The sequence below is a fragment of the Mycteria americana genome, chromosome 10 (genome assembly GCF_035582795.1).
Source record: "Mycteria americana isolate JAX WOST 10 ecotype Jacksonville Zoo and Gardens chromosome 10, USCA_MyAme_1.0, whole genome shotgun sequence".
In the NCBI taxonomy this organism is placed as follows: domain Eukaryota; kingdom Metazoa; phylum Chordata; class Aves; order Ciconiiformes; family Ciconiidae; genus Mycteria; species Mycteria americana.
In genome coordinates, this window is record NC_134374.1 from 16,842,867 (window position 1) to 16,856,439 (window position 13,573).

The window sequence follows — 13,573 nt, forward strand, 5'->3', positions numbered from 1 at the left end:
TAAAGGTCAGTACCAAGACTAAGTTCTGACAAAGATGCACATTTTGTTACGGGGCCCAGATGAGAATCATCAACTTCGCAAACGCAAGGCTTTTACTGAGCATTTAAGATAATTGTTATCAAGTTGCTTTGGGCACTCTCAGCTGGAAGGTTTTCTAGAAACATCTTCTGCTTCTCCTGAGGCAGAGCTCCAAAAGCACTTGCTTGGCTAGCGTGGTGGAAAGATGCCAGTTTGGGATTACTATGGTGGAGAGCAACTACAGAGACACTAAGATGATGTCAGGACCCACAGCCATCTCCCCACACACAAAAGCCTATATAAAAAATACAAACATTAAAGACTTGGACAAGGCAAACACAGATACTTCTTTTGAACAAAGCTTCATCATACTGGTCTGTGAGGAGAGGCACCATCGCTGCTTTGAACAGGCTCTCCAGCTCACAGAGGAGTCCCTGCCTTGCACAGGAAGATAACGCACGGCCCTTGCTCCCCCTCCTCTCTACTCAGAGCACCTGAGGCTGGGAGCTTTACACCCAGTCTGGGCACAGTTGCACACCCTGCTTCCCCAAGCTGGGAGGAGTCATTCATGGCAATTCAGATGTGCTTACTATGTTTAGAATAACCAGTACCAAAAACACCAAAAAAACCCCACCCCCAAAAAATAAAAACCAAAAAAAACCCCAAAAGCAGCTTGTCAGTTCAGCCCAGTTCAGAAGAAGAAATTGAACACAGACTAGTCACCCCAGTTTGGTAATACAGGTATCTATTTTATTAAAAAAGTTACAAACAGGTGGACTGTAGGGTTGTCTTACAAAATGACAAGAATGAATTCTACTGGAAAAAACTTTTTACAAAGCATTATAGGTAATTGTTCCATTTTTGCACTTGTTATTCCAGATTTCACCTATCACTGATAAAGATACAGTACATTAGATACATGATGTTAGGTTACATTTTTATTTGTAGAGCCCTACTGCAGTGATTTGAACAACTCCTAAACAGATGCCATAGTAAAGACAATACATATTGCATTTATTATTAGCCTCTTACTCTAATAAGCAACTTCACATGCAATCTATTGAGGAAGCCTAAAATAACTTTTGGTCCCTTTTTCCCCCCAAAGTGTGCTGAAGAAACCATCTCTCATTTTCCCAGTCCTGTCACTCTAAGCTAGTTCAAGTTTTTTAAGGGTTTTTTTTTTTTTCTTTTTTTTTTTTTTTTTTTGAGCTGAGGTCAACAAAAATGAACACTGGTTTGATAACTACCCATAGGAATGAACCACTGATTAATATTAACCAACTTTTTCTCCCTTAGACAAAGGAAAACTAAGACCTTTATGAATTACTTTTATTTCCCATTACTTCCTTACAACCTACAAAAAAGATCAACAACCACCACTTAAAAAAAAAAAATCTACTTCGAATACAAGGTTTGGTTTAATTCTGATATTAAAGTGCAAACCTAAGTATTAGCCTCAGCCTGTTTATAAAGTTTGTACAAACAGGGGAAAAAAAAATTCAAGTAACCGCACAGGGAAAAAAAAAAAAAAATCAGGTGTTTCGATACCCAAGCAGAAAACCTGGTGTCCTCTTCTTTTCAGGATTCAAATTCAACACTGAATGTAGACTCAGAATCTTTATTTCTCCTAACACTGTAAAGTCAGCCTGCATTATTACCAATAAAACACATTAATGTTGAGTTACTGTACCGGTGATCTTTTATTGTTTTAAATGCCATCATCCACAATACAATTCGTGAGTTTTCAACTGCTTAACCTCATATATCCATCACTGCTTTTACTGGAGCTTTTCTCAAAGTTATTTAGCTATTACAGGGAAAGAATGTACATTTCTAGAAGCATGTTCAAATGACTAAAGCTGGGCTCCTAAAAACCTAGAACTTTGGTGCAGTAGGTGAGCTGCAGTTATTAAATTTCTGCAAAAAAAAATTACACATTTTAAATCACTGCTAGAAAAAGCTCTCATGTATGCAACATGTTAATAAAACTGAACAAAAAGATTTCATCTGTTCTTTGTACATTTTCATTCTGCTCTTTATACCTGTGTTATTGTTAAAATTTTCAAGTATTCAGAGAAAATGTTGATCAGGTAAACAATAAGGAAGGCAATGGCTGTTTAAAGCACGCTTGCAGTTAGTATCACTGAAACCTGGTGCTTTTCCCCTTGTTACACCAACTTGTCTCTAATATTAAACTTGTTTATTGGGAAAAAAAAAACAAACTAAAAAGCAATTTGTGACAGTGCAAGAAAAACTTTAACAAATATTGCTTTAAAATATTATTCAGAAAGACAAATATTAGGAACTATAAAATGTAAAGTGATCTTATTTGCATTAGATTTACATGTGCAGAGGTCTACTAGATGTCTCAATGTGCCAGGCAAAGCTGAGCTGACTGACTAGGCATACAGCCCATTTTGAAGGATACATTATCCCTTTTCAAAGGCATAAAGAAGCTATTTGTAAACAAGCAAGTTTAGAAACTCAGTAGAAGGAAAAGCGTGCTGCCATTTTTCAATGCTACAATTGTCATTTTTGATTAAATGAGTTTAAGAAACCCATGATTGCAAGAAAAGAAACATCAGCTGGAGACTTTACATCCCATTCCAAGTAACCCCTATTGTCAAATCGGACCAGTTACAAACAATATCACAGCTGCATTTGCCAAGAAAAGGGATACTACATCCATACAACAGAGGTGCCTTCAGTATCTTTTCATGACACTGTCACACGTAAACAAAAAGTCTCAAAGAATGACCAACTACATTGTAGGAGAAAACTTTGCAAATAGAAATAAGCACTGATGCGAGGTAATATACAGAAGTAACCATTTGTTTAAGGCTCAATTTATTCTCCATTAAAACTCTCTTCTTTTAAAAGGCATTGAGTAGGTAATACTGAGTTTAAGTATTTAATAAATACAAGTTCAGAAATTGATTAAAGAAATCAATTAAAATATTAAAAATGAACTCTTGCATATTAGCCATTATATGAACTTAGAAAGCTATAAAAGGACTGATAGATAAAGAACAGATTTTTAAACTTATGGTAAACATGCTAAGCATTCTGACTAAGGTGTGTGGATCCTGGAGGCCACCAACCTTATGCACTTAGATGTATGGCAATGTGCTGTAATAGAGACAGGTTTACCAAGGCTCAGCTCTGCAACCTGGGCTGAAAGTTCTCCAAAGCAGCATCTGTGCAAGTTTCCTCTGAGTTTTATCTGCAATTTAAACAAAATAACTAATGAAAGCCATATTCAATACACATTCAAAGTGAACTCAGCTTCTCTCACAGTGCAGAACAGCTAGTTTTCCACACTGAGCTCCAAAGCACAGCTTTACACAGCGGCATTCTTGAAGTTCTCCTCCTCTAATTCTGGTAATACAAGAGGCAAGCAGCTAACAACTTACTGCTATGAACTTTGTAACGGCTGCCCCTGTGGGATACTAAATTGCTTCTAAAGATCTGAAACAGCTCCGAAATTTAAGTTCTCCTGTACAGAGATACACACACTAGGCTTTGTATTGGTGGTGAGGAGGCAGTACATCACCCAGTAACATGAAGCAATGGCATTTTGCACAAGTTCTGGGAACAGGTAGATGAGCCAACTAATTCAGCTTTGACATCTGAGTTCTCAGAATTCGGATCCTCTAAATTACTACTAAAAAACCCCTTAGCATTCATCAGACAGCCTCAGCAGGGACAGAACTGTATGCCACTGTTCTCAATCAAGCACACAAATGGAAGTAGCGTTACCAATGTGACCAATACATCTTTGTATTTCTGGTAACTTGCTTGCACTTCACAGGATTTATCTGTAGAGATATCCTAAAAGCCTCAGTCGAAGCTCAAAGTCTGTAGAAACCTGTCCTTCCTGTGCACGTGGAAGCACTTCACTGAAGCTTGATGCTCAGCTTTTCAGGGATTTTGATGAGTCTTCTCTATTCTTGAAGTTTCTTTGTAGGAGTCAGGACCTTACGTTTCCTACTGTACCATTTCTTTCCAGCTGTTGATTTGCTCTCAATTAACAGTTTGTAACGACAGAGTGCTCTGACATAGTCAGGGTTCCCCTTCTTGCCCAACAACTGGTCATCCCCAACATTCAGGAGCAGTACTCCTGTACTGACAGGAGCAAACAGCCAGGTTTTGCTTGCTTCTTTGTATGTTTTCCCACTAACAGTAATTCTCACCCACTCTGGTGAGCATGTGTCCCCCCACACACTGACGCTGGTCCATGGGTTTTAGATGGGGAGGGTCCCTGTACTGTCAAAACAGCAAACAAACATTTAGCTTTTAATGGGGATGGATTAGACCTGCTTAATACGTGGTTTATATTTGCTTAGAGCACAGGAGAGGCAAACCATTTACGGTGCAGCTCCTCATCCTAACAGAATTAGATCCATCCCAAAATTTCACCTAAATCCAGCATCCAGTACTGTGGACAGCAAAGAATTGCTGGGGAGAGTAAGAACAGAGAAAGCAAGTAATGGTATTTTCCTCCACATGCTCTTTCAGCGTTCTTGTATTTGCAGGTTAGGGACCTCCCAATTCAGCTTTGTCATCTTTCCATTTAACTTGTGTTTAGTTACTACAATTAGCACGATATAGTACCTTATCTGGCTTCACTTGCCCATGAAATTTCTATACTACTCTCTAGTCTCTTCTGCGAGCAGGCAGGAGAGAGGGGGATATTAGACAATTTAGTAGGATAAATTTGTCTTTGTTGCATAGCCACACAGACCAGAAGACAGCATACTTTCAGCTTTTATCCCTAGAGCAGAGTACTCTTCCTTCAGCACTTGCTAATATCAGTTACTCATGAATGGAGGGGATAGAAATCACTAATCAGCATCAGTCTTTCACCCCAATATTAAGGTGTTCCCAACCTGATTAGTACCTCTACAGAAATCCTTTAACACACCAGCACTGTAACAGGTGCCATATTTTAAAGAAGATTTGAAATATGAAACACTGTCATACTGAAAATTCAAAAGAAATACTAGAGCAAGGAACAGAGAGCAGCTACTGGAAATCTCACATCTCTGAATGCAATAATGAAATGACAGAAGACCACTGCAGAAGCAGGAAAGGGGAGGGGGGGAAACAGGATGCAAGAACAACACACATTTTTAAAAGGAACTATGGGTTATCCTGAGTACGTAGTTATGTTCCATCCCTCATTTCACCCAATGCAGCTGACTAGAACAGTAATCTAAGCAAGTGCTACTGAAAAATGTTGTGAAAGAACCTACACAACATCATACTTGACAGATAGGTTGAGGTATCCGTACCAAAAAAAGGTAAGTGGTACCTGCTAGTTAAAACTGACACTGAAACAGCCTTAGATAAAACCAGGTCCAGCATATAATCCACCCCTCACCCCTCCCATTGGTTTCTTCATCAGAACTGTAGAGACACAAACTGTTTCTAGTACTTCATTATGAACGTTCTGATCCAGACCTAAGACCCCTCCTGGACACAGACAGGCCACAGAACTCAGAGATGATGAAGATTACACTAGGACAGAGCTATAGTTCAAGCCCACTTCCTACACACAGGTTTTCAGACAGCTGGTTCCACTTCCTCAGTTTCACTTTACCTAGGAGCGGTCACTGCTAAAGCAGATGTTTGAGAAGCAGCAATTGTTCCCTGGATCACAGATAAGCAGAAGAATTACAAAGCTGATTACAGCTATCACAAGACACCATCAGCAGCTCTCCTACACTAGAGCACATCAGACAGAAATTATCAGGCTGCAAAGGCTTATCAAAGTTAATGAGATCCTACCCCTACTCAATCAAAGAACAACGATAGAGTGGGAGCCAGGCAGAAGAAAATATCCCAAAAGTGTGAGGCTGAAATGAAAGATACAGAGCATGAAGCCTGTGAAGAGCCAGGATGAGTAATAAGAAAAGAGGTTCCAGACATGGTGAGATCTGGACTGAATAGGAAGCTGCTTAGGAAGGAAAGACTTGCGTGTCTGGCACAGGTGACGACTACATTGGGCAGAAGCAGCATCTCCTGGAAACACGGAAGTATTTTGCTGCTAAGAAGCTTGATGTGACACTATGAGCTAGGCAGAATGAAGGAGAGGAAATCTGTACTACAAAAGCTTAGGATACTCTATCTCAAGAGATCACAAAGACATAAGGTTACAGATGTTTCTTCTGAAGCAAAAGCATGCTTAGGAAACTCATCAAATTTAGGCACATGTTATGATTCAAGGAATCATATAGCCCTGCCCCCTGCCTCAATTTCACCTTTAAGACTAAACTTGATATTTAATACTAAATCCAGAAGCAGCCAGGTTACAAAGAAGCCTCACTTAAAAATAACCAATTCTGGAATTGTAAATTTCATGGATGAAGGGCCTGATTTTGTCAGAGTTGAAGACAGCAACGTGCACAAGATGAACCCCTAGTAACCCAGGGGATTGCCATAACCTTTGGCATGATACTTCAAGTCTACATGCTCTTATTTGTGAAGCTGCCTTAGAAATAGCTGAAACATTGCATTACTATACGTGATTCAAGGTATTAACCCTGCAGCACTCCATTAAAAAAGCAGTAATTCCTTTGATTTACTCCTTCCTATAACCCTATAAGGCTCTGCATGTGTTAGGGATTAGTGTACAAGGAAAGACTTGATTTGTATTTTTCTCTGCTCCAATACAATCAGTTTGCTCGCCTTTCAACAAGCAAATCTTGATCTTAAACACACCTCTTACATAGTGACAACAGCCTTTCCTTATTTCACACAACTGGAGATAAAAACATCGTGTATGATCTTTAGTATGACAGTGCTAGGGTCACGAGTATCTAAAATTTACATTCACAAAGCACTTGATAACAATCTCAAAGACAAGCTTTGAGACTTCACTCTCTGACCTTGCACTCAAGTTTAAAGATGATACATGTTCCAAAGCTTCCAGTAATAACCTATTTTCCCTCTTGTCACTCAGACACAAAAAGCTCCTCTGGCTCAAGCAAGAGTTACTAACATGGCAGTTGGAGCCTAAGCCTCAATCAGTGCAGCTGTCAAGAGGAGCAGTTCTTTCCCCTGAATTTTCACGTCCTCCCTCATCCCTGCACTTGCCCTGAGAGATCACATTGAGTTGTTTGCCAAGACAGGTCCAACACACAACTGAAGGTCTGATGGACCAGCTGGCTGCACGCAGAGCGTACCAATGATGTAGAAGAGCACTTTTCAGTAACGTGGATTCAAGCTGATAGTGAAACCAGACCTGCAAGGGCTACAAGGAAAAACAAGAGCAGGGGGAGTCCAGAATCACCCTCGCACAGGAATGACAGCGCTGTTGCGTGCAGGGGAGGAGCAGATCCATTTACACAATCAGGTGAAAAAGGTATTGAAAAAGACCACCACATGTGTGAAGGGCCAAGAGCAGCTATCCTTGAGGAAAAAAATAAAAATCAAAGCAATACCCAGGACAGGGGAAGCTTTATAGAGGCCCCTCTGGACACTGCACTCTTGCCACACCTCTTATGAGTCACTGGGAAAGGAAAGGAAAGGGAAAAAGTCATGCATTGGGAAGCCATTTTATAGTGTGTTCTCTGCTCTGGAGATTTTAGATGAAGAGCACTTTGCACACGTCCTTGACTAGTACATGTGGGCTTCAAGCTACTCCTCACAACTCGGGGTGGTTCTCTTTTAAACTTATTCCACTGATAAGGCACTCCTGCCAAGGTACTCCAAGTAATTCAGTTTCTGTACCACGGAAATTTTTTTTTTTTTTAAACAAGCTCAAAGTCTTCTTAGCAAAACTATTGGGAAACTTGGTCACAATCTCATTGATCTCCAAGGTAATTCCCATTACTTGAAAATAATTCAGATACCAACTACAACCAATAACAAAACCCACTGCAACATCACGAAACATTATTAAGGATAACGTAATGTCAAATACAGCACCGACAGTCAAAACAGATGCAGATGAGATCATACACTTTGTCTCATTGTAAAATTACTGCAAGTAAATGCAATGTTCCCTGACTAACCCTACTGAAGTAATGCAAGAAGTCCATTTGACTCAAGTAATTGTGTGCACCAAATGCACAAGCTTCCATCTGTTTCGGAGGAAGGCTACCTCCAGGTTAGACTACTTAAATTAAGACTCCCTGTCACATTTTATCTGCTTACTTAAACAGCATGCTTATGCACCTCAATTAGTTATGACTGTTCCACCAACCTGCTCTGTATGGCCATGATTGAGGTTTTTCTTAATTTCTCTCACTGGACGATGCAAGTTGTACAACACTGATCTTGTTTTTCAGGCAGGGAGGCATAGTTCATTTGCCTGACGATCTCAGCAAACAGTTCATCCACCATTGTTTTGCTCTTGGCTGATGTCTCCATGAAGGGACAGCCCCACTCCTGAGCCAGGGCTCTGCCTTCTGCAGATAAGACCTCCCTCTCCGACTCCAGATCCACTTTATTCCCCACTAGGATCAGAGGAACTTTCTCGTATCTCTTCACCCGGACAATCTGGTCCCTCATCGGCTTGATGTCCTGATCAAACAACCCAACCGGTTAGTATGTGTAAGTAATCACTTGAAATTGCTATATAACCACTACAGAAGCACATTTTAATAACCCTCACGTGCAACTGAACATTGAAAATACATCAGAAGACTTCTTAAATTCACATTCATGCAGATCTAGAACTCAGAGAAAGTTTACCATCTTTAATAAAAGTTATTTTTTATTTTATATAAGTGCATACACATTTTATAAAATGTATGCATATGTACAAGCAGAAAGGGACTTCTGAACTCTAAGAGAGACTTTTGGTTCAGCTAGAGGAAGATACAGTATAGCTGCTTTGAAAGTTGATTTCATTTTTCTGAAAAAATTGTCTCAAGTCTAACGACCTGTGACATTAGCAGTAGCATGCCATTACACAATCATTTAGGAAGCCTGTGTTTAGTTTACAACTTGAGAAAGCTAGTAATTTAAATAAAGTCTTCTCACTTCTGGAATGCTTAGAATAATTCATTGTGAACACATTTAATCACATGTAAGTAACCAAATTAGATGCTGTAAAGAGATTTTATTACCTAGAGATGCATTTATTCAAGTCTGAGCTACCATCGGCAGTTTACACTTGAAAGTCTGAGTCAGCTTCCTCTGCCCCTTGAGTGTTTTAAGTTACTATCAGTACTACTAAGTTCTACAAATTCTTGCATAGTTCCAAGACAAAGCAATCTAAGCGTTTGAAGTTACCACTGTGTAAAAGAACTGCAGAGAGTAATTTACACCTACAGGCTTCAGAATAAACATGCTATAGACAGACAGGAATAATTAAATATTAACAGAGTGAGTTACTAACTGTATGTCCATTCCTCGAATAATGGGGACTCAGTGGTCCCCAAAATAAGGTAAAACGAGGGGAGAAGCATCCCAATGTCATTGCTGTTGTTTTCCAAAGAAAGTATGTCTTTAGCTCGTACTCGGGCTATTTCGAGGCCTCTGCTAAGATAAAGTTTAGCCTTCAGCAGAAGCAAACATTCTGCTTCAGTGGGGGTGTGCAGGGTTTTGCCAAGCAGCTGGAATATACCCAACTCAGCGACTGAAGCCAACGCAGTAGTTGCAAATCCCTGCGCTGCATGCAGTGCTGCTAAATCCACTCATTCCCCACAAATAAAGCCTCATTTCTAGAGGCAGCTTAGACCAGTTACTGGCTGAGATACTTCCATCTTTTGGAGAGTTTTAATAGTAGAAATGAAATCCAGACCCACAAATTATGGCATATGGCTCGCTTCTCCTCTCCAGTGCACCACCTACTCTGTGAAAGCATCGACCTTATGCTGGACAGGAATATATTTTGGGGGGAGGGGGTGGAAAATAGCAGCTTACTTAACAACTCACAACTGCAGAACAATAAGACTCTTCAAGACCAACTGAAGAAACAGGCCTTTTAAGAAGGAGAGGGGGGAAAAAAAAAAGAGGAAGTCTCGATTTTAATATCGAGGGATTTCTTCATAAAAGGGGATTGCCAGAAGATTTCTGGTGGGGAAGTGGGAGCGGGTCATTGTTCTCCAGCACTGCGTGGGATTTAACAATGGTGGCACCCTGATAAGGGCCTGCAAAGCAAGCAGTTTTCCATCAAGGAAGCAGGGCTGGTAAATGCACTTTCCAGCGGGGCATTTTCACTTTTGCCCCTTCGGAGATAAAGAGCTTACACATAGCTAACCCTCAAACTTCCTCCTCGGCTCGGCGCCTTCCCCGGGGCAGGAACGGCCGCGTCCGAAGGGAGGACGCCGGGCCAGCCGCCTCCCCGCCCCACCGAGCTGCCGCCCGCCCCAGGGCCCGGGCGAGGTTACCTGGAAGGACTGCTGGTTGACCAGGCTGTAGACGAGGATGAAGCCCTGGCCGTTTTTGATGTAGAGATCGCGCATGGAGGCGAACTGCTCGGTACCCGCCGTGTCGAGGATCTCCAGCACCGAGGGGGACGAGTCCACCTCGATCTCCTTGCGGTAGAAGTCCTCGATGGTGGGGTCGTACTTCTCGATGAAGGTCCCGGTGACGAACTGCACCGTCAGGGCGGACTTCCCCACCCCCCCGCTGCCCAGCACCACCACCTTGTACTCCCGCATCGGGCCCCGCAGCCGCTCGCCGCTCCCCTGCCGGGCCCGCCGCCGCCGCCGCGGCCCGGGCCTAGGGCAGGCGGCAGCGCGGCCCTCGCATAGCCCCGGCCCGCCTGAGGAGAAGGGCGAGGCCCCGCTGCTCCCGCGCCGTCCTGAGGGGGAAGAGACAGCCGTTAGGGCCCGGCCGGGCTCGGCCCCGCCGCCACCCGCCGCCCCGCTCCTTACCGCCGCGCCTCACTCCATCCCGCCGCGCCTCAGCCGCGGGAACCGCCCGGCAGCGGCCGCCCCCGCCCGGAAGGGTTATGCTGCGGCACCCGGAGGCGCGCCCCTCCCCGCCGCTTTCTCCGGTCACTTCCGGCGCGGAGCTCCGGCAGCGCAGGCTGGGCACGCCCCGCGGCGTGCTGCGTCACCGCCCGCGCAAACAGGGCCCGGACGCTTCATGCGGGGGCACCCGCCGCGGGGGACGGCTTTGCGTGTGGCACCGAGGCGCCCTGCCCGCCTCCTGCGGGGGGACGGCTTTGCGTGTGGCACCGAGGCGTCCTCCCTGGCTGGCCTCGGAGGGGGGGCTCCACCCCAACATGGCGGCTGCCAGTGGCCGCCGGGCGCGGCGGCGGAGCCCTGCCCGGGCCGGGGGAGCGGGGGTAGGAGGCACACGGGCGGGCTGTCCCCGAGCTGCGCGGCCACACACGCCTCCTCGGTGTCCTCTCACGCCAGGCCCGGGAGGGCCGGACGTCCCCGCGGGGTGGGCGCAGGCCCCGCAGCCGATCGGGCCCGGTTCTGCCGCCGGCCGCCTGCTGTGAGGCCGAGCTGCTCCCGGGCTCCGGCGGCACCGGAGCCTTCCTGCATATAAATCATTCATAATGACGGCAGGGGTTCCAGGAAAAAGCAATTTTCTCGAGGAGCGCGTTGGCCGACTCCTGCTCAGCCGTTAACTTGAGCAAAACCGGCCTCTGAGCGTCCCGCGGGGAGAGCGGTCCCGGGTGTGCTGGTGTGGAGCGAGGGCTGGCCGGGCGGGCTGCGGCCCTGCGGCACAGGCAGCGGCGGGCAGGGAGGGCGGCGGGCGGAGGCACACCGTCATCATGAGGTTACATGCCTGAAAGCGTGCGACAGACAAAGTGGGCTTCTAAAAGACGTTACCTCTACTTACAAGCTTTGTCCGGTATCCTTAGACCTCCCCGGCTGCAGCAAAAGGCGCCAGGTCTCGCAGCTTGGCTGTCATGTCCTTTCGCAGAGGTTTTGCTTTTCCGTCCCGCTTTGTTTCGCTCGGAGCCCTGTGCATGAAAAGCCTGCCAGAACCGGCACCAGCGCTTCCGAAGGATACCCGAGTGTGTGCTGGCTCCGGCATCTCGCCAGCTCGGCGGCTCCCTCGCTCCGCCGGCCGACAGCAGGTGTCAGCAGGGGACAAGGCACCCAGCACGGCAGCAGGAGCCGCCGGGATGAGCTCCGGTGGAGCGGCGGCTGCGTGCTCAGCCTCGCAGCCCACCCAGATGCCACCCGGGCACTTCTGGAATTGGCCCTGGCGTTTCCCTCATCAGTGAATTTCCCCCGTTGTTAAGAGAAAGTAACCGAAAAGAAGAAACAGCTGGTTTCCTTCTAAAATAAAATCCCTCAGTCGCTTCAGACCTGACTCGATCACTTGCATGAAGCATTCCCACCCGTAGGAGAAGCTGCCCTCTAATATAACCAAATTTGTTTCTGAGCGCCAGACTGCTGCTTCCGCGGTCTGCAGAATTTCAGCAGACTTGTGTGAGACGCAGGATTTGTCCCTTTCCTCTGTGCATCACCTGTTTGATTGCAAGTCTGAGGCAGGCACTGCCGTCTATCCGTGTTCTGTCCGTCCCGCACTTCCTGCAGGCCCTAGAGAGGTGCCTGGTCAAGGCTAAGCATCATCCAAAGACGATACAGATAAGCTACTGTAGAGGTGGCTCTGCTTGTGGCTGTTTTCGCAAATAGCATTATTTTATTCACTTTCTTTCCATAAAGGGAATATGTCCATTATGGGGAAAGCTCGGTGAGGACTTTGACCCACCAGAACAAATCTTATGTAAATTACACCAATTTTGACTCACTCTTTTTTTATTACGTGTAAGTAATAACCTCTATCCTTCGTTTGCCATTGCCTTCAAAATTGTTTTGTCAAGTGAATTGCTGGCATGAGGTAGACGTGCCTGGATGGAAGATATGCATGCGGCTGGTGAATCAGCTCGGAAATGTAAGAAGGTGAGCATTAAAGCAGGCTGCCTCCTACTTCAACCCTATTATAAATCATGAGTAGTTGCAAAGTACCTAATACACTCAAGGTGCTCAGGATAAAGGAAAGATGCCGTCGCTCGCAGAGGAGCTTCCCATCTACTCTTAACCATGACACAATTGGTGACAGTGACAAATGGGGGGGAGGGAGAAAAGGGGCAAGGGAGGATGAGGGTGACAATAATGAGATTACACGGTCACTTAGGTTCATTATGTGCATGTCTTTGTGGCACTGCTGCTCCATTATGTTTGCGATGGGTGGAGGAATGACTAAGGAGGAGTCGGGGCAAAGAGCACAGCGATGGGGCAAGCGGAAGAAAAAACACGTACATTTTGGTGCAGTTTGCCTTAACCAGCAATGCCTCACTCCTGGGCTGAGTGGACAGCCCAAGGGGGTGGGTGTGGGATTGGGAACCTGCAGTTTTTTTCCTCTGGGTCCTTGGTGTGTAATCAGTATCGGTTTGGATTCCTGGAGGTTTATTTCCCAACTCACAGCACTTTATACCTGGTCTTACACGTCTACAGCTGAAAAAAAAAGGCTGATATCAAAGTGCACCCGACTGTTCATTATCCTTAAGGCGAGTCGTTCCCTTCATTAAACAGTTTGTGAAGCTATTTCACCACCTTGTACGCTACCACTTACTTGGAGCCACAAAAATAGCTGGTGATGTAAAAGGTTTTGAAACTCTGGATGGGAA

The 13,573-nt window shown here is 45.2% G+C and overlaps 1 protein-coding gene across 1 annotated transcript; it reads right to left on the reverse strand.

Annotated features, from left to right (window-relative positions):
- Positions 1-8,227: 8,227 nt before the first annotated feature.
- RAP2C (RAP2C, member of RAS oncogene family) lies at positions 8,228-11,010 on the reverse strand. Its single transcript, XM_075512766.1, has 3 exons — positions 10,851-11,010; positions 10,362-10,777; positions 8,228-8,547 (listed from the first exon to the last, which is right to left on the reverse strand). Exons 2-3 carry the CDS (start codon positions 10,632-10,634, stop codon positions 8,269-8,271), a joined length of 552 nt encoding a protein of 183 aa, XP_075368881.1. The 5' UTR covers positions 10,635-10,777; positions 10,851-11,010; the 3' UTR covers positions 8,228-8,268.
- Between the last annotated feature and the right edge of the window lie 2,563 nt (positions 11,011-13,573).

Bases quoted from the DNA above. Each gene is read 5' to 3' on its own strand.
- RAP2C (XM_075512766.1), bottom strand. From the start codon at position 10,634: ATGCGGGAGTACAAGGTGGTGGTGCTGGGCAGCGGGGGGGTGGGGAAG. The intron at 8,548-10,361 runs GTAACCTCGCCC...TTGTTTGATCAG, and splicing joins TCAACCAGCAGTCCTTCCAG to GACATCAAGCCGATGAGGGA.